This window comes from Sphaeramia orbicularis, chromosome 11 (assembly GCF_902148855.1).
Source record: "Sphaeramia orbicularis chromosome 11, fSphaOr1.1, whole genome shotgun sequence".
Lineage (NCBI taxonomy): Eukaryota > Metazoa > Chordata > Actinopteri > Kurtiformes > Apogonidae > Sphaeramia > Sphaeramia orbicularis.
The window spans coordinates 15,372,179-15,392,335 of NC_043967.1; the positions used below are offsets into that span (position 1 = coordinate 15,372,179).

The window sequence follows — 20,157 nt, forward strand, 5'->3', positions numbered from 1 at the left end:
ATTCAAGATAAGTATCCTCCCATTTACGGTTACACAGTTTTAACCTACATCCTCAAGAGTTAAAGACTAAAATATCGCATAAATCATAAAATAGAAGCCTATATTTTTTGTAAATAAGGGAAAATAAATTTAGGAAGGTGGTTTTTTTTTGCTTTTGAGGAAAATTTAGCATGTTCCGCCAGAGGACGGAACCTGGACGAAGCAGGAAGTACGAAGGAGGAACGTCTCTTACGTTGCATCGATCTTTTCATTGCTATCTTTTCTCACTCGGCTCCCGTTTTGTGTGTTGGGGGGATGGGGCCGTGCCGAGGATGAGAGACTCTAAATATTTACCACTTGGCTAACTAAATATCTTTATTTCCGAACTGGACTTCCCTTATTTCCGGAGATATCTATACTTTTCGATCACGTATGAGTTTAGGTCTAATTGAGTAAAAATAAAGTGGAGTAGCCATACGTCCACGGCACACGTTAAAAAGTCGACAAAATGTATTCCTCTGCTGGAGGTAAGTGGTGCGGCTAATGTTAGCATCTGCTAAAGGATGCGGCTAGCAAAAATGACCAGACTGCTTGCAGCATTTTGCCATCAATACGTTTGGTTGTTGTTGTCTATTGGATACACATACGCTCCAGTGTGTTATTTCTTCGGGATTTATAGTAAAACTCAACAAATCCCTTCATTAGAGAACATGTTGTCCCAGTCTTAAGTGGAGGCATTAGTAGTAGAGGCAAGCTTAGCTAGCGTGCAACAAAAACAAGCTGCTGTTAGCTAACTTAGCTTCAACGGTCCCTCATTTTCCGAAGTTGTTAGCATTAGTTAGCTCCTCCAAGTAGCTGCATGAAGTTTGGCTCCAAAATGTACTTGCATACGAATACATTTATTAATTCAAACCCAGACATAAGTGTTTTATTTCCACTCTGAATTACTGTTAAACACAGAGTTACAGTACTATTTAGCGGCCGACCATGCTATCTAATCTTATCACCAGTCTTAGCCTTGGCTAGCTGACACTAATTCACTTTTCATGTAAGCAACTAATGCATTCCACGTTGAATTTATCCGAGATACAACGGTCTGGACGCGATTTTTCATATATAATGTCATCTAATCTAAGTGTGGATAACCATGAAAAAGTTTTAATGTGAAATCTGACTGTAGTGTAACTCAACAGTTGTCCAGTCGTGTTTTATTTAACTAGCTTATTTAGTTATTTGATAAAACATACCCTCACTGGCTTTGTATTAAGATCAACGAAACTATCATTGTCGTTATTTATGTTATCCATTTAACATGTGTTAATTGTTGATATTCTTTGTCATGCTGCAATCTACAACTCTATTCTTTGTCCTTTGTTTTGCTCTAAAATATGTTTTGAGATTATGCACAGGCTATTTCCAGTGCAATGGGTGGCTTCAGCAGAGTAAGATTGGCAGCTTGCTGAATTCCCACTGTGAGCATATTGATAAGAGCTTTCAAATGTCGCCCCTTATTGTGGAGGGTGGCACTTTGGAACAGATAAAGAGGGCAAAACCTGCTAGAACTAAGTATATTCAGGGGTATATTTTATTTTGTGCAGTTATTGTTCATGTAAATTTTGATATGCCCTAAGTTTAGAGTTGTGACATTTAGTAAAATGCCACTAATGTGCTTACTTGTCACTCTATTTAAGTACTGCCTGTGTTGGACAGAGAAGATTTCTGAGCATTCATAACATGTAATTTCCGTCCTCTGTAGCTTCTGAGATGCTTGAGGGACCCCGGTCCTCTGGGTCAGTAAGCTCTGGTAAGCTTTCTCCATATTTGGCCTTATAGCCTAAAAGTGCTCCTGCATTGGTCTCATGTAAGAAGCTACATTATGCTATTTCACATCCTCCAAGCATCACAGTATGTTCTCATCTTAAATATAATTTAACCTTCTAACTGAATAAGGAAATTGTCCAGAAAATAGGGCACAGGTTATTTGGTGCTATAGGCACAAATCTACAAAGACTACAATGTCACTGGGGACAGTCAATTTACTTTAAAATATACCTCATTTCAACCTCTGAATAGCAGTGCACTTTTCTACACCAAAGGCCATTCACTGTTCCCTGCCATATATTACTAGGTTTTATGGGTGTAATTCTGTTTGAATGAACAGAGCTGTAGCACAAAGATAACACACCGAGAGGAATGGAGTGTGTGCTCTGACTCAGTCCCGCTGATATCAGAAGTTGCAGATATAGGGTTTTTGGTTGGACGTGTCACCAAAAGATGAAACTATGTAAAAAAACCAGAAGTAGCACCTCAAAAATTCTTTTCTCAATATAAGAAGAAACATTCTGAAGAGCTGGGAATGTCACAGTAATCACAAAGCTTATCAGTAGCAGGCAGTTTGGGTTTTTTTTTTTTTTTTTTTACAAGCTTGTTTGATACCAGCTATAAAACATATGGTCAGCACACACAGGATATCATGGTTGCTGTATCTACCCGTAGGCAACCAAAACAATCACTGAACTCTGTTAGTTAGATGATGAAGAATCAGTTGGTGAAACTGAACACAATATTTACAACAAGAATATATGTCAGACTTTTGGAAATGGTGAATAAAGATCAAGAATAATTTAAGTTGTGTAGTTGTCCATGCTGGTCTGCGGAGTCATTTGGATCTTTCCCTGTGATATTACCTCTGTCCCTCTACTGCATAACCAAAGATGATAACCATAAGATGTTTTAACAGTCCCTTCACTCAAATTAACAATAAACACCTCACAGTTCTACTGACATTAAGGTAAAAATGGAACTCCTTTTGCCAAATGGTCTACCATTTAACATGGATGAACACCCTGCATGCATTTTTTTTAATATGTAGCCATTCATGTGAAGATAATATGAATTACATACCTTTTCTCCTCTAATTCAGAATGGAAATTATTAACTTTGTAAAACCTCATCTGCATTTTTCTACTATCTTTGAGGTCAGATATATTAATTGGGCTTTATTTTTTCTGTCAAGTGCTTGTATTTATACCAATTTATGCATGTTTTAACTTTGTTTTGCACAATTCTCCTATTTCAGACCCCCCATCTTCCCCTGTGCCAGAATATGTGTTCAAGCCACCATCCCGGCCAGATTTTGGCACCATGGGTAGAACAATCAAGCTCCAGGCCAACTTCTTTGAGATGGAAATCCCCAAACTGGAGGTCTATCATTATGACATTGACATCAAGCCTGAAAAATGCCCTAGGAGGGTCAACCGGTATGCACAAGATTTCCAACCTTGTTTTAAATAAAACTGAGTGAGAAATGTGTTCTTATCCAATTGTAACTTTGGTTATTTTTTGGTTTCTCGTTTTAATTCACAGTGAAATAGTGGAGCACATGGTCCAGCACTTTAAAACACAGATCTTTGGTGATCGAAAGCCAGTGTATGACGGGAGGAAGAATCTCTACACTGCCATGCCCTTGCCCATAGGCAGAGACAAAGTATGTGCTCTCTGTAACAAAGAAGCAGTGAAGTGTTCACTTTGAATGGAATAGTATTTAATATCGGCTTGCAGAAAAATCTCCTAGCATTGCACCTGATAAGTTCTCTCCCTGTCTGTCCTCCATACAGGTGGAGCTTGAGGTGACCATTCCTGGTGAAGGCAAGGATCGCAGCTTCAAAGTATCAATCAAGTGGGTGTCCTGCGTCAGTCTGCAGGCTCTGCATGAAGCACTATCAGGGAGGCTGCCCAGTGTCCCCTTTGAGACCATCCAGGCCTTGGATGTTGTCATGAGACATTTGCCCTCTATGAGGTGGGTTTATATTACTCTGTACCACATGTTCATCTTTGAGTTTGTCATTGTCACACACAGGAAGTATTGCATTAATAATTTATAGAGGGAATGTACAAAACTGCCAAGACCATACTCTACTGAGTTCTGTCCTGTATCTATCACTGATCCTGTCTTTTTTCCTCATCTTTTTTTGACTTGCTCTATTGTTCACAACATAAGTTTTTTTTTTTTTTTTTCTCTTCCAGGTATACTCCTGTGGGCCGCTCTTTCTTCACTCCCTCAGAGGGATGTTCAAACCCACTTGGTGGTGGCAGAGAAGTGTGGTTTGGTTTCCACCAGTCTGTCAGACCTTCCCTTTGGAAAATGATGCTCAACATTGATGGTACTTTTTATTGTAACTGGGCGCAAGTTGACAAGTTCTACGCTGCAAAGTTCTTCCTGTGAATCTCACATCATCATGTCTGTTTCCTTGGCAGTTTCGGCCACTGCATTCTACAAAGCCCAGCCTGTTATTGAATTCATGTGTGAGGTCCTGGATTTCAAAAGCATTGAAGAACAACAGAAGCCCTTAACAGATTCTCAGCGAGTGAAATTTACTAAAGAAATCAAAGGTGAACAAAACTCATGAACATCTTGTATTATTAGGTATTTAGTTTTAATATTAAGTTTGACTGGTAAAAATTTGTTTGTTGCATATATGGGAATCATGATGAAGTTGCAGAATATAAATGCAATCTTTGGTTTTACTGTTCTTTCTTAATCCAGGATTGAAGGTAGAGATAACTCACTGTGGGCAGATGAAGAGGAAGTACAGAGTATGCAACGTGACCCGACGACCAGCCAGCCACCAAACGTAAGAATTCTATTGTGTCTATTGTTTGATGTTTTTACTTTGTTTGATGTCAAAATTAATGCCTAAAATTTGTGCAAGATGTACAGCAATACAAGTGTATAATATAATTTAGAGATGGACGTAAAGCAGCGTATGACTTTCATCACAAATTTTTCTTCAAATTTGTAAAACCTGAATGATCATGCATGTACTCTAAGGAGCGAGTGAGCCATGAGGGCTCATGATCACACACCCCGTATTATAAGATGATAATTGACTAACACTGATTCCTTCCATTTCTTCTGACTCAGTAGCAGACATTGTTTCATTGCTTGTCTTTGCGTTTGTTACTGCTGCGGCTGCGTGGAATTCCCATTCCCACAGTGCACTTCCCGACAAAATTTCCAAAAAGGCCTAAGTTACATATCAGTTTGGTATGTAAACAAACTGCTTGTGAGGGAGTTGTCTTTGAAGTTGTTCACAGAGAGGGAAGTGATTTAGATGCATTAGCATGGAAAGGCTAATGGATTAGTGATAATTAGGCTATCACTGGGGTTTTACAAATTTGAAGAAAAATTTGTGATGAAAGTCATATGCTGCTTTAATATCTGACAGAAAACGACTTGATAATTGTGACAAACTGCTCTGAATGCAGCAGACATTTAACAAACGTACCCTAATTCTTTATTTTCTCTGTCAGGTTTCCCTTGCAGCAAGAGAATGGCCAAACTATTGAATGCACAGTAGCACAGTACTTTAAAGACAAGTACAAGCTCATCCTGCGATACCCCCATCTTCCATGTCTTCAAGTGGGGCAGGAGCAGAAGCACACCTACCTGCCTCTAGAGGTATGCACATAAACCTCTTTGACTATCAGCTTTTATAATAAAGTCCTCTTTTTTAACTGTCGATTTTCTTATAATCCCCTTTTTTAAAAATTTTGTCCTCAGGTGTGTAACATAGTGGCAGGACAGCGCTGTATCAAAAAGTTGACGGACAATCAGACCTCCACAATGATTCGTGCCACGGCCCGATCAGCACCAGACCGTCAAGATGAGATTAGTAAATTGGTAAGTAGCTGTGAGATAAAGTTAGCTGTCCCTGTAAATCCTTAAAATCTGCTGTCAAAGTCAGTATTTCTGTCAAACCAGACAGTGCAAGCAGTATTAAGTACAAACGGTGTGCAAACTGTAGCACGGTGTGATTCGTCAGTAACACGTTGAATTCAGACGCTCAGGGGCCAGTACCTAAAACATATCCAAGTAAAATGCCTGGCATAACACAATGGTTTTGGCTGACTCCCAACACATGACTCCCTGATACAGACCCTTGAAACATGCACACATGCCAGCTGCTCATGCCAACAAATATTCTTCCCACCCAGTTGGTGTTGTGCCAGAATGTCACTGTCACCTAATACAAGCAAAAGAAAAGCCTAAACAGCAGTAAATGTAGAATGAAGCTAGCAACATCAAACTGGTCTTGTATTTTATTTTTAGACATGTTTGTTGCATTGTTTAGGTGAGCTAAGAGAAAGTGCATGTCTTGTTTTTCAGAAAAAAAGTGAGAAGTTCTGCTTACACTGCAATTGTAATAATAATAATTTATATTATGATCTTTTGTAAAAGACCTGCATCTTTTCTCATATACTGGCATCACTTCCCAGCTCATATCAATACTTCTCAAATGGAGATGTTCGGATACATTAAGAGTGGGAAGTATTGTCAATCTGTCATAGTGTAAGTAATTTTATATCATGTCATGATACAGGAATAGTTCTGTGTGGTTTAAAGGGACCATACTCTACTTCCTCATGGTTATTTTCTTTTTATTTGAAACCTGTAGTTTACCTTCAGAATTACTCAGTTGTGTCACATTTAGTCTTTTTCATATTTGTTTGTGTTGCCTTGCCAAAAATTTCCTGTAATGGAGAAAAAAACAGAACACAAAGCACCAAAATGATCAAAAATGTTGAGGTAAAGAGTATGATACAATAAACAACAATATAACGGATAGGTATATAGTATGAAACAATACAGATTTTATATCGTTGCCCAAAGTATACAGTCAAACTGCACAGCTCGTATTACTCATGAGTTCTATTAATTGTTTTTCAGATGAGAAGTGCCAACTTCAACACTGACCCTTACGTTCGTGAATTTGGAGTGATGGTGAGAGACGAGATGACAGAGGTGAACGGTCGCGTCCTGCAGGCCCCTTCTATTCTTTATGGAGGCAGGGTATGTTGATCCCTAGTTTGAATGAATTACCCCACATATAAAGCACTTTTCCTCGTGACCCCTTCTATCATATTTATTAGATCATCACGCAGACATTGACCAGTGAGTAACAAGGCTGCTTTCATAATTTGCAGAACAAAGCAATAGCCACACCAATTCAGGGAGTGTGGGACATGAGGAACAAGCAGTTCCATACTGGCATCGAGATCAAAGTGTGGGCTATCGCCTGCTTTGCACCACAGAGGCAGTGCACTGAACTCCTACTCAAGTAAGTTGCACAGTAAATTCCATTTTAGTTTTATGACACTGAGCATGTGGGCCTGTTGTTGGGTCAATTATTAACAAGCAGCTGGACATAATATAATAACCTACCCTATAATACCCTAATAATAGTAATAATTATAAGTTTTTACTGATATTTTTTTCTTGAAATGTATCTTCTTTATCCCATACATTCTGTGATTCAGATGTCATATACCTGTTGTAACCTGAGTACCATGTGTAACCTAAAGTAATACTCTTGACAAGTACATAAACAAGCTGTTCATTTATCTCAGAGCGTTCACTGACCAGCTGAGGAAAATCTCCCGAGATGCAGGGATGCCCATCCAGGGTCAGCCCTGCTTTTGTAAATATGCCCAGGGTGCGGACAGTGTGGAACCCATGTTCAGACACCTGAAATACACCTATCAAGGCCTCCAGCTAGTGGTCGTCATCCTACCAGGGAAGACGCCTGTGTATGGTATGACATGTACTCAGTTTGATCACATTTTACTTTATCTTTTCACCTTGTCACCAGCAGGCAGCATCCATCCCTACATACACAGTTACAGAAAAAAATGTGCTTTAGAAAATACAGTTGCAATGCATTAATAGGCTGCCTGAAACTCCTCATGGAAGTCTATTCAGAAAGATTAATGCATAATATCTTTGTGTTTTAGCTGAGGTGAAACGTGTTGGGGACACGGTGCTCGGCATGGCCACACAGTGTGTACAAGTGAAGAATGTTCAAAAAACAACCCCTCAGACCCTCTCCAACCTCTGTCTGAAGATCAACGTCAAGCTGGGCGGTGTCAATAACATCTTACTTCCACAGGGCAGGTGTGTGGAACTAGACCCTGAACATATCTTAATATTTAATACTTTAAAGATCAGAAAGTGTTAAATGTTCCTGTGCTGAACTCCTCTCATCTGTATTCTTTGATTTGTCACAGACCGTTGGTGTTCCAACAGCCAGTTATCTTTCTTGGAGCGGATGTGACTCATCCGCCTGCAGGAGATGGAAAGAAACCTTCCATTGCTGCAGTAAGTAATATTACACCACACAGCAAAGATGCTGCATAAGATGAAAGAGAGCACTTCATGTACCCGAATCACAGAAAATGAACAATCTGTGGCCAGGTTGTATTTTTAACAACTCTTGCCTGCACATTTAGAATGGTCTGATAAATGTGGGTCCACACTAGAAGATAAATAGATGAGTTTAGATCTGATGTGTGATTTAAAGCCAGTTTGAACTGATAATCTAGCTGTTTTTTGTATTTGTATTTATTTATTTAGTTAGTTATAGGACTGTGTGTATTGGCATTAGTTACTAAGAACAAGATGCCTGCACAAGATTTAGCAGAGAAGCTAATTTCTATTTCCATTGATTGTGTGGTGCGAGGGGTTGTTTGGGATGAGACATAATCTAGGTGTTCAATGTATTGTAAATTTTGATTGAAAGTCTGTAATGGCCAAGACCAGGAAGCATCACCAGCCGGATTATGTGTAACATTAATTTAACATTAACAGTAGCCAGCACAAGACCTGTCTGAGACCAACAAAAGTTTATTTCCTTCTTGTGTTGGAAAACACAAATAGCCATATTGATTCTGTCTCGTTAACCTCAATCACAGTTCTTTTTCCCTCCATTTTTGTCTAAGGGGTTAAACACCAAATGATGATGATGGTCCTGTGTCTGGACTCTGGTGGATGTTGTCATATGGTTGAAATACTATATCTGTTATGTCCGTTTTTGGCCAAATTATGGCCTCTGCATAAAATGAGGCAGCAGTGGTAGAAGAATAAAGTTGCACAGATATCACAGTTTGGCCCAAAATATGACTTAGGCAGTTATGCTATGAGACTAATGAAATGTAACCTTTACTTTAGTAAGCACATTTTGTGTAAATGTATAAAGACACATTATAATTGTCTCTAAAGTACATTCACTGTAGAGGGTCTCAACATTTATGGGTAAACAGTGTCGTGGAACATGTTGGATTCAGTTCCTGGTTCTGATGGTGTGTGTTTTGTCCATGTCGTGTCTTCCTTCAATTGTTACTAAAGGATTTTCCTTTTCTTTTTTTTTTTTGCTTTTTTTTGCTTTTCCTGCTTAGGTTGTTGGCAGCATGGATGCTCATCCCAGCCGTTACTGTGCCACAGTCAGAGTACAGCAGCACCGCCAGGACATCATCCAGGACCTGGCCACCATGGTCCGGGAGCTGCTCATCCAGTTCTACAAATCCACTCGCTTCAAGCCCACTAGAATCATCTACTACCGCGACGGTATCTCTGAGGGCCAATTCAACCAGGTAAAAATTATGTACTCACTAGAGCTTAGTGTTGATGAGAACTGTTTGAGTTGACTCGTTATAATTGATTGTCATTTTTTTTACTTGAATATGTGCAGGTTCTTCAGCATGAGCTGCTGGCGATCCGTGAGGCTTGTATTAAACTGGAGAAGGACTACCAACCCGGTATCACCTTTGTGGTTGTGCAGAAGAGACACCACACAAGACTGTTCTGTATGGACAGAAATGAAAGGGTCAGTACTGATCCACTGGGATGGAGGGGATTTTCTTTTTTTACCAGTTGGTAGAAAATTCCTTATTCTTGGATAATTTTCAAGGATGGAGGTTTGTCAAGTAATGTGTCATGTAATGTATATAGCTTTATAATGTAAACGGCTAAATTAGTCACTCTGAATTGTAAGTGTATATCTCTAAAGGCATTACCAGAATATTGTCCAATTTTCTGTAGGTTGGAAAGAGTGGCAACATTCCTGCAGGCACCACAGTGGACACCAAGATCACGCACCCATCAGAATTTGATTTCTACCTTTGCAGTCACGCTGGCATACAGGTAAAGACATACTATTGCCTGGGTTGGCCTAATATTAAAAGCACTTGTTGTGTTTGTCATCGGTGTTCTGCACGGGTTTTGCAGATAATCAGAAAAAACAGCCTCAGTGGCCTCGTCAGACTTTCCAGGTCATAACAGCAGCTTAATGTGGCATGCAGAAGAACTTGGCCAACGGTGACGCTTATCATTCATTGTGTCTCTGCGTAGGGTACCAGCAGACCGTCTCACTACCATGTGCTCTGGGACGACAACCACTTCTCTTCAGATGAACTGCAGGTCCTCACCTACCAGCTTTGCCACACCTATGTGCGCTGCACGCGGTCAGTGTCCATCCCAGCACCAGCCTACTACGCCCATTTGGTGGCTTTCCGTGCTCGCTATCACTTGGTGGACAAAGAGCATGACAGGTGAGGACTCTGTTTGCATATATATGGAGATCAAAACAGTATTTACATGTTTGTAATTTCTTTAACTGTGCCATTTCAGTGCTGAAGGCAGTCACACATCAGGCCAGAGTAATGGCCGGGACCACCAGGCCTTGGCTAAGGCTGTTCAGATCCATCAAGACACCCTGCGCACCATGTACTTTGCCTGAGAGCACAGAGCCCCAGGTCAACTTGGGTGAGACCCTGCTGATGGACCACACTACCCCTCGCTGTCTCACCATCACTGTAGATAGCACCACAGTGGTTTCACATCATGATCTCCTAAACAGACCTGTCAGTTACCAGTTTGTCTCCAGTTGTATTTCAGTCGACATGTACAAGCCCCTGACCCACAAATACCAAACCAGCTATTAGAGTGTATGATGCAAAAGAATTAGTCTTTGTACGAACAGAGCTGGAAAAGGGTTCACTTTTCATGTTGTGCATTAGTATATATTTGTATTCTTGTAGGGAAATACGTTGCAAAGTATGAGAGGAAAAGGATAAGTTTGTACACTGATAGATGAAATCTACCATTTCAAAACTAGGGGGCAGGATCATTACAGATAGGGTGGTTTTTAACTTGCTTCTCCTGTTATGTTTATTAAGGTCTCGGTGCTTTTCCAGGAGAAGGTGACTTAAAAAAAATGGGGGCGGGGGGCTCGTTCACTGTTTATATGCCTAATGATTTGCTTCTCTGACAAACATTATTTATCAGCCAATCAAAGCAAAGTGCACTGACCAGAATGGGTACTTCAATCAGGACAAAAGTACTTAATATATTAAGGGTTGCGTGTGATTTTTCACATAGGGCACTATGTGATGAAAAGTGCCATTTGAGACCATCTTTCTGTTTTTTATTTCTGTGTAAAACTATGAACTGTTCGGCCCACGTGTGCTGGGTTTTCAGTATTTGTCCGTGATCGACACTGATGACCGTTTTTATGCCAAATCTGATGACAACTCAGTCAAAGATTCACATCAGATTTGTTCAACCCTTGAACACTTAGTTTATTATAGATGAGGACTTGTATTGTTTGAGAGAACAATCCTTCTCAGCCTCTTCTTAGTCTGAACTGATCAAGTTGCACCAGAAACCTAACTCCCATCCCGAGAAGTAGTGTATTGGGACTGGATCCCAACAAAGACACCTTTTTAATGTACTCTGAGCCGTGTTGATAAAAGAAACATGATGTAGAAAGCAACACAGGGGAGCACAATGAAATCATGTTTGTTCCCTTGTGTTTTTATAGTCGATTTCAGTCATTTTTCTAATGAATATGCATGTAGCGGACTCATGTTTTAGACATCTAGGCATTTGTGATAATTGTTTCTTTCTTCCTTTATACTCATTAACCCTTCTATTTTTTTATGTATATAGCAGCAGGATAGTGTTTCTGCAGTGTCTTTGTCGGAGTGGGATATTTGTGTGGCGTCTCCATATCCAGGCATTCGGTACTTTGGAGTGAGAGCAGCTGCAACATTTCAGAACCCCCCCCCCCAACCCCCCAGTAAATAAAAAACTCTTTAAATATAGTGTTCGCTCCTAGAAGCAGGAGGAGAAAAGCATCGCACAAAGCTTGGGTTTTATGCAAATGACTTTTTGTGAGTCTTTATACTATGTAGTAACGTTGGTAATAAGGTATATTTTGAATAAGCTTTCAGTGGAGGCTGCTGAAATTATAGAGAATTTTTTAATACAACTGGCCCACATGTAGTCTAAATCAACACTGTCTATTTGTATACAGATTTTAAATGCAAATATCCTCTTGCCTTGTGAAGACTGTTGAAGTCTTACTAATAATTTTAGACATTTCCTAACTTCCCACCTAAGTTTTACTACCAAGTTAAGCAGGCGAATGTCCATAGTCTTGATTGGAGGCAAGTAGTCTATGTTTTCTAACTATGCATCATTTGTAACAAAGAGATTTAGCAGTGAGGTGTCTCACATGAATTTGGGTCATTTGTAGAGATAGATAATCAGGGCTTCTTATGTTGTTTTTTTTTTTTTTTTTTGTTTTGTTTTTTTAGCTTGTCGCATTTAGTAGCGTTTCTTAGTGCTTATCGGCGTCTTCATGCCTTTCTAACAGGATGAAGGATTTATGTGGTCATTTTTATCATTATAGATTTTATAGTCTGAAAATTGGGTGTATCCTTTGTAACACACAGTCTTTCTTAGCCAAACAAGATTACAACCTTTTACATGATTTAATACTAATCAAAAGACATGGAAGCACAAAAAAAAGGACATCTTGATTCTAGGTGCTAGAAGTTTTCACTGTAAACCACCTTAAATCCTCACTGCACTGGTCCACACAGCTTTTTACTCATTATGCTAAGAGACGCTTCATCGTTTTGAGGATCATTTTGTCTCCCTTTTCGACCACCTCTGCATTACCCTTTTTACTCGTCGTTACCTGTTTAAGCAACTAGAAATCCGACAGACTGTGTTTGTGGGGCATTCTGATAATTATGTACTTGATATTTACTGTTTATGATGTCAATATTGTTCTTACCGGTGCTGGTCTAACAAATTTGGATGCACTTTTGATAGCAGAAGGTTGGTGTGACTCAGATAGACGTGTTCCTCAGTCGGAAGCGGGAAAGGCTCGGCCATATTGTTGTGACACTGGTGTAATTGTATGGAAATGGCCGTGGGTTCTACCTCTTGTTACCTGTTAAAGTGTAATGGTAACATCACACTGCTGGCCATTTCTGTATAATTACCCCTGCTATCTATCGAATTGGCATTGTTTGAGTCTTGCATTTGCAGTAGAGGTTTGAAACTTTTCGTATGCATGGTGGTGAACTCGCTTTTTCAGTTTGTGTTTTGTTTTTTGTTTTCTAGACTTTTACGCAAACCGTCAAGAGAGGATTTTAATTTTTAATTCATGTGAGGTTTTGATTTTAAGCCTTGAGCTGTATGACCAAATTTTTGAAGCGTGCATACATACATGTATTCACACGCAGCTTTCCCTTTTTTTATTGTTTCATTTTATTCTATGCACCGATGAAATGACACCATATTCCCACCTGAGCAGTTTAGCAACACATGCACAGCAGACATCACATTTAAACCTTAAATATCCAGGATTCGAAGACAATGAAAGAACGCATGTAGGTTCACTGTTAGTTTGCAGGTTAAAAAAAACATAACAGTAGAATAACCCCCCCCCCTTGCTATAAACCTCTCTACTCTTTTACACATTTAATGCTTCAGGTTCAAAACAAATGAGGCTTAGTTAAGTTTTGTTGTTCTTATGTTAGTTGGCTCTCTTCTGGGAGATGTGAATGTTTTCTTCGCTGTGTGAATACAGGCTTTTTGTTAATTTTTTGTTGTGTTTTTTTCTTTTGGTCAATATTGCCACAAGGGTCCACGTTTTTCAATCCTCTGAATGTTAAGTCCTTCGGATGTCTCTCACAAGGGGATGTTTTGGCATTTAGTATTTAATTCGAGGATGCCTGTTATGTATTGTGTAGGAGGGTGGAAGGTGAAGTGAAAATAGAACACTTTTTTTTTTTTTTGCCCACAGTATCATGTGTGTCCTTAAAAGGAAATGGCTTAAAGGTCCAGTGTGTAATATTTTGGGGGGATTTAGGAGGATGTAATTGCAGGAAGTGAGAATTGTGTTTTGTTACCTTGGAGGGAGCCACCGCCGTGTTTCCACAGTAGCTCAGAATGGACTTCCTCCCCTTTTTTTCCGTTCATAGCAAGTGGCATCCAGCCTTAAGGTGCATTATCTTCACCGATTTGAGTTTTACTTCCTTAACTGAAAAGCTCAGAATGTTTACGTGTTTTTTGCAGCCACTGTAGGTAATTGAGGAGCAATTCATTGGGTTGTAATATGCAACTTCGCCACTAGATGTCACTAAATATTAGGGGTGCAACAGTACACGTCGTACCAAACAGTACGCCCCTCACGGTTCGGTACGAGCATGTACCGCAGTACGGCTCATTTGTCATTTTCAAATGAATTTCTGGACAACTTCCATTTATATTAGAGCTTTGGAAGATGACTGACTTACGGAATTCTACTGTCATTGGTTGGAGCTGGATGTGGAGCCCGTCTAAAGCATTGCATGGCAGAGCCCAGCCTGAGCCGGACGTGGAGCACAGCCCTTCTACTTCCAACTACCCTTCTCAATATTAACATTAGTATCCACATTAGTAAAACCTCCTCTGTCGTCACCATGTTTGTTATTACTGACTGTCGTCCTCTCAAATAACTTTACTCTTCTTCATGGTATTCGGCCAGTATGGTAATTAAGAGCAGCGCCCTCTTTTGGATTGACTGAGAAACGATCATTCCAACATACATGACGCATGGAAGTATGGAGGCAGTGACAACATTAGAAATGGACGTACCTATTTACGTACATAAAGCAAACATAAATGAGGCTTAAGGCTCTCCATCAGCTCCAAGTCACAGCTGGCACAGCTGGGCTATAGCCAGCCTCTACGTCCGTACCGTACCGTGAACCATGACTGAAGAACCGCAATACGCAGTGAACCATGGGTAACCTGTACCGTTGCACCCCTACTAAATATCGCACACTGAACCTTTAAACGACGGCTTTGTACTTGTTACTGCTTATTCGTGTTTTACATGACCTATACCAGCACCTTAGAGTAACAGATCAGAATGGCATTTACTTATCCTGTAAAACAAAACACAAACCTTGGACGATGACATTTTTGCACTAAAATAAGAATGGATTTTTGTAGCTGTCGCAGCATTTAAGAATACGCAAATTAGCAGTCTTTTTCGTCTCCGGTTGGCACGGGTGGCATTTAAAGACAAAAGATGCAGAGCAGGGTTGTGTTTTGCTTGAGATCAGTGTGTATTCTGCCACGCCAGCTGATCAGGAGGGATTCTACCTAGCCATCCAGCACTCAGAGGTTAAAACAAAATCCTGATGCCTTTTTTAAATGTTACAGAAAGAGTGGCATTTAGCATTTGAGTGGGTGGGTAAGGAGAGTGGAACGTTCACCATACTTAAGTAAAGGAGATTTGTGTCGGACGTAACTACTTACATATCAAAACTTATTTGATTACAATGAGCCAAAAAAAAAAAGAATGTGTATTGAACAAATGAATACACCAGCCGGGGTGAAAAGTGTCGCCGTTTTTACAAGTTAAGGTGTGTAGAGAGGTGTCATAACATTTTAAGCACAGGCGATGGAATTGTCAAAACAGTCTTTTTCTTACAACAAATGAACTCGGCACGTTCACAGTTCGGCAGTTTTTGTATATTTCAACTAGACGAGGCCGGGTTTTTAATTAAACAGCATATCATAAGCTAATTTAAGTGATCGGCAAACTTAACCTGGCTTTTTAATGGATAAAAGTCTGAATCCAAAGGAAGCAGGAGCTTTTGAATCAGTATCATGACCCTCTGTATAGTAATGTCTTTTCTTTCTGCCTCTCTTCGTCTCTTGTAGAGAAACTATCGCTGACATAAATAAACCTCTTGTAGAGTAGAACCTATTTTCCTATTAACAATGAATGTACTTAGAGCCTGTGTGGTTTGTCATATATAGTAAAGGCTATCTGTCCAGTACATTTATGCTTACCGTTGCTTCTCGTGTACAGCCTTTACAGCGTTCTTTATAAACGGCAACATTTAAGTTTGTTTTTCTAATTTATAGGCTTAAATAACAGCAGAAGGTTCATACGTTTTTATCTCTGATAGTTGATCGATTTTAACCATCACCCACATAACAGCTAATATCTTTCATTTTGGGGATTCAGAGGACAGTTGAGGACGTTGGCTACTGTAGTTCGACACTGGTGCAGAGTCGTCATCCTGTTCCTTGTCGTCTTTTTTTTTTTTTTTTTTTTTTTTTTGCATAAGCTAACACAACACCTGTTTTTCGCTCTCGGACTTCGGATTTCGACATTTTTATCCAGTCTTTCGCAGTCACCCTCTGGAATTCAGCTCAGAATCTCAAATTTACAGTAGACTTTGTTTTCTTCTTACTTTCCGTGATTGTATTGCTACACCGCTGTTTTTTTTTTATGTTTCCATATAGATTTACATAGCACTCATAGCAGATTTTCCAGTTCTTAATCCCAGGTGAGCCCTTTTTGGAAGATCTTTTCTTTTATCATGTTCACCCAGTTGTGTAGTAGTGGTCTTTACAGTGAAAATTTTGTCGAATATATAAGAAAGAATAATTTATAGCCCTTCATGTTGCAATGTCTCCAGTTTTACAAGTCAAATATTTATCAAAAAAAAGGACAGGAAACAAGGATCTTTTGCATGCATGTGAACGCATACCACACAGAGTCAATGAGTAGAAATGAATTATTAACTTCATATAATTTTCCAGAAAGATGATTTCCTGTTTCAGAAATGCAGGCTGCTTGTAGACCTGGCTCGGGGGTGAAAAAAGCGAGGAAATGAGCTCAGAATGTTGGGATCGTCCTCATATGTGACCCAGCAGTTCCTGGTGGACATTAGGGTCAAGGAACCAAGAAGAGAACTGTTACAGAGCTTCACCAAACCAAACCAAGTAACGCCATCCAGCTGACCTACATCCACTCACTTAGATGGATGTTTTTGTTTTTGTACAGTGAAAGCATTTCTAGTCTTCAGAAGGACTTGGCTTTTTATTTACCAACTCGGAGAAAAACTACCTCAGAGCAGTGTCAGGTGCTAGCTAACAATAGCCCTAATTTATAATCGTAACAAAATCGACAAATTGTAGTGACCAAACCGACACAAGCCAATATCACACAAGAGCACTGTTCTTTCTTGAACCTTAATAAATGGAAAACCAAGTAATGACGTAGGACTGGTTGGTTGCTTTAGTTGGTTACATTTTCGGGGACCAAATTTTTGTAATTGGTGGTCAGTTCTCATTGTTTCATATGAGTCTTTTTTTTTTTTTTTTTTACTTAAATTATTTTTAGGCGACAAAAGCAACCCTGCACAACCTATGAGTCCCATCTGTAATTGTGAAATGTGCCATCGAGGCGTCAGCGTGGACGTAGTGGGCTGTTTGTCGCTGTGGTGGAGTTCATATGTATAGCAATAACATTTGGTTGGTAATTATTTGTAACGCTCAAACTATTAGTCAGAACTATTAACTTGGGTAGAAAAGCAGTCAAATCCAACGACTAGTTTCCGTGAGTCATCATGACATCTTGTGCTGTTTTTTGCCTAACTATGTCTTGACATTTTGGCGCCACCTATTGTCTGATTGTCTTTTTTTTTTTTTCCTACTTGATAGAGCCACTCGACATAATCCAATAAGTAGATGTTCTCTGCCATGATAACCCAGTACTGCAATAACATCAGGGCGGACGTCCCTGTCTCTCTGTTTCTACACTTAGATCCAGCGCCATGTTTCACAAAAATCTAGTTTTGTCACACTTGACAATTTGCAAAGGGAATACAACACATTTGGACATACTTTACAGTGTATCCACACATTGTAAACTTCAACGAAAAGGTACATATGAGTTTGCGTTTGCTTAACCGAAAACATCCAGCGTGTTTTGTCGTCGTTTTATGTGTGCCTTTTGTCGGATCTTTTTTTCGTCTTTTCCATCAACCCCAACCTTGGGTTTGTAAATTCTCTTTTGTTTTCTCTCCACATAAAGGTTTGACAAAATCTGCCGCACCACATAAAAAAAAAAGAAAAGGGTTTCTTTTTTTTTTTTCTTGTTGTAATTATCATGCAACCTTTGCGTGTAGATGCTGCATAGAACGATCAGTATTTGTGTTTTGCACTTTCAAAGCAGTCTCAAAATAAAATTGCCCAATTGAGGTTGGGCAGAAAGTTAAAAAAAAAAAAAAAAGAAGAAATAACTGACGAGGTATTTTATGCTATCAATAGGAATTATAAGGAATAATATGACTTTGAAGAGCTTTTCTAAAAAGGTTGATATATCTATATATATTCATGAAGTACCTCATAAGCCTGATATATGCTGCATTGACTTTTTTTCTTTAGTGTACTTCATAATGTCCAGTAAAATATACATTTTTTTCCCCAGTGGGAGGTTTGAACGTCACTACAGGCTGTGCCCACGCCTCGACCAGTCAATCTGTTGCAACCAAGGAGCGTGTTAAACCTAGTGGCCAAATGATAACATGTCATTTATGCAATTTAACGCAAACACATTCTCATCATAACTTCTCTCAGCTACAGCCGTGTTATTTTTTTTTCCCCCCCGTGCCGTCGTCTTTTATTTTCTGTGTCCGCGTAGCCAAAAATATCGATTTTAGTCGACGACGATTTGAACTGGCGAGACTGTTGACTCAGGTATTGCCGCTAAAAGGGCTGTATCTGCTTTTACTGTGTCCCTGTCCTGACTCCGCCCCCTTCGTCTCCCTCCTGCACCTTTGTCTTAACATAGCCTTAGATACACAAGGTTTTTCTATTTGGCCTTAAACAAATTTTATGCACTACAATTCCATAGACTTGAGAGCTGGATTCCTATTGTGACATTTTTTTTTTTTTTTTTTTTTGTCGTTTTTCTTCCAACTTCACATCGTGTCATCGCCGTGTTATCTACCTCTTATGAATGTAGGGGCTGTCCTGGAGTTGTAGTCGACTGCAAAATTATACATTTTCTTATTGATTTAAGAAAAGCAGACAATCATCTTTAGATTCTGAGATGTATATTTACACATATATATAAAATACTCCCCTATTCGTTCGTCAAACAGGATTCCAGGACACTCCAGTTTTTTGTTTTTTTTTGTTCTTCCTCCCCTCAACGGCCCCTTTTTATTTTATTTTATACATTGCGCTTCTTTTTTTTTTTTTTTTTACATGATAAAGCCATGATGGAGAAACAAAGTGACCAAAGTCTCTGGGCTAAAAGCACAGCAGCGTGACTTCAAACCTCCCATTCATGTAATATTTTTGAGCTCAGTTTAAGTTGTCGTTACTTCTTACCTTTCTTTCTCTTTCTCTCTCTTCTCCCTTATTTAAACCACAACATGCCAAAACTGAATTTGCTGTCATTCCTGTCCTGGTGAGGGTCTTTACGTTGCTGATTTTAATTTGTTTCACATCCACTGCTAAGCTCCTCGTTCTTGTTGTTGTAAAGTTGTAAGCTTTGATTTCTATTTTACATTTCCTTATTTTTGTTAACAATTATGCTTACAGAACACAAGATATGCTGTAAACCCTGTTAGGACATAATGTGAATACGTATCACTTAATATAGTTCACTCTTTGGCTTGACTGTAAGTTGCGTTAATTAATAAAAATGTTGGAAAATGTTTCCCTGGTGTGTTGTGATTTTTCTGCTTTCTATGTATATGGATTGAAATAATAAGATCGGTATTTAACAGGAAAGTTTTTCCGAGGGCTTATCTGGAGCAAAAATGTTCTACTTTCTTTTCTTACAGGAAAATATACAATTTTTACAAACATTTTGACCATTATTAACCCTTTCATGCACAAATTATGAGAACCTTAATCAAAATTTTTTCCTGAGTGTTTTTATTCGTCTTTAGGCATGAAAAAAAAAAACCCAATGTGATTAAAAATTTTCTTCAGAAAAATAAATAATAATTTAAAAAATAACTAATAATTTAAAAAATTAAAAATACATTAAAAAAAAATAATTAAAAGAAAAAAAATTCTTATGAACCTATTTTTCATGAAGTTGCAAAAATGTCCACTCAGCTGGACACCACATGTTTAATTTTTGACACAGAAATATGTATTTACTGATAAATTGTGGGAAAACTATGGGGAGGGCTTGTGATTCTGGGGCTTTATGCTCAGGAGAGATCTACATAATGTTA

The 20,157-nt window shown here is 39.0% G+C and overlaps 1 protein-coding gene across 2 annotated transcripts; it reads left to right on the forward strand.

The window, feature by feature from the left end:
* The first annotated feature begins 282 nt into the window (after positions 1 to 282).
* ago2 (argonaute RISC catalytic component 2) lies at positions 283 to 19,628 on the forward strand. Of its 2 annotated transcripts, XM_030147122.1 has the most exons (20): positions 283 to 506; positions 1,736 to 1,783; positions 3,059 to 3,239; positions 3,346 to 3,466; positions 3,597 to 3,778; positions 4,006 to 4,142; positions 4,237 to 4,371; positions 4,526 to 4,613; positions 5,293 to 5,440; positions 5,543 to 5,662; positions 6,710 to 6,832; positions 6,967 to 7,100; positions 7,390 to 7,574; positions 7,774 to 7,933; positions 8,047 to 8,137; positions 9,214 to 9,408; positions 9,507 to 9,641; positions 9,857 to 9,958; positions 10,166 to 10,365; positions 10,445 to 19,628. In XM_030147122.1, the coding sequence occupies exons 1-20, from the start codon at positions 488 to 490 to the stop codon at positions 10,551 to 10,553; spliced, it is 2,613 nt and encodes an 870-aa protein (XP_030002982.1). In that variant the 5' UTR covers positions 283 to 487; the 3' UTR covers positions 10,554 to 19,628. The 2 variants fall into 2 exon arrangements, with proteins under 2 accessions (XP_030002982.1, XP_030002983.1); XM_030147123.1 differs by lacking the exon at positions 1,736 to 1,783.
* The last annotated feature ends 529 nt before the right edge of the window (positions 19,629 to 20,157 follow it).

What these genes read in the sequence shown, in the direction of transcription:
- ago2 (XM_030147122.1), top strand. An exon ending in ATCTTACTTCCACAGGGCAG is followed by an intron (nt 7,934 to 8,046) that starts GTGTGTGGAACT and finishes GATTTGTCACAG; the next exon opens with ACCGTTGGTGTTCCAACAGC. An exon ending in GTGGACAAAGAGCATGACAG is followed by an intron (nt 10,366 to 10,444) that starts GTGAGGACTCTG and finishes GTGCCATTTCAG; the next exon opens with TGCTGAAGGCAGTCACACAT.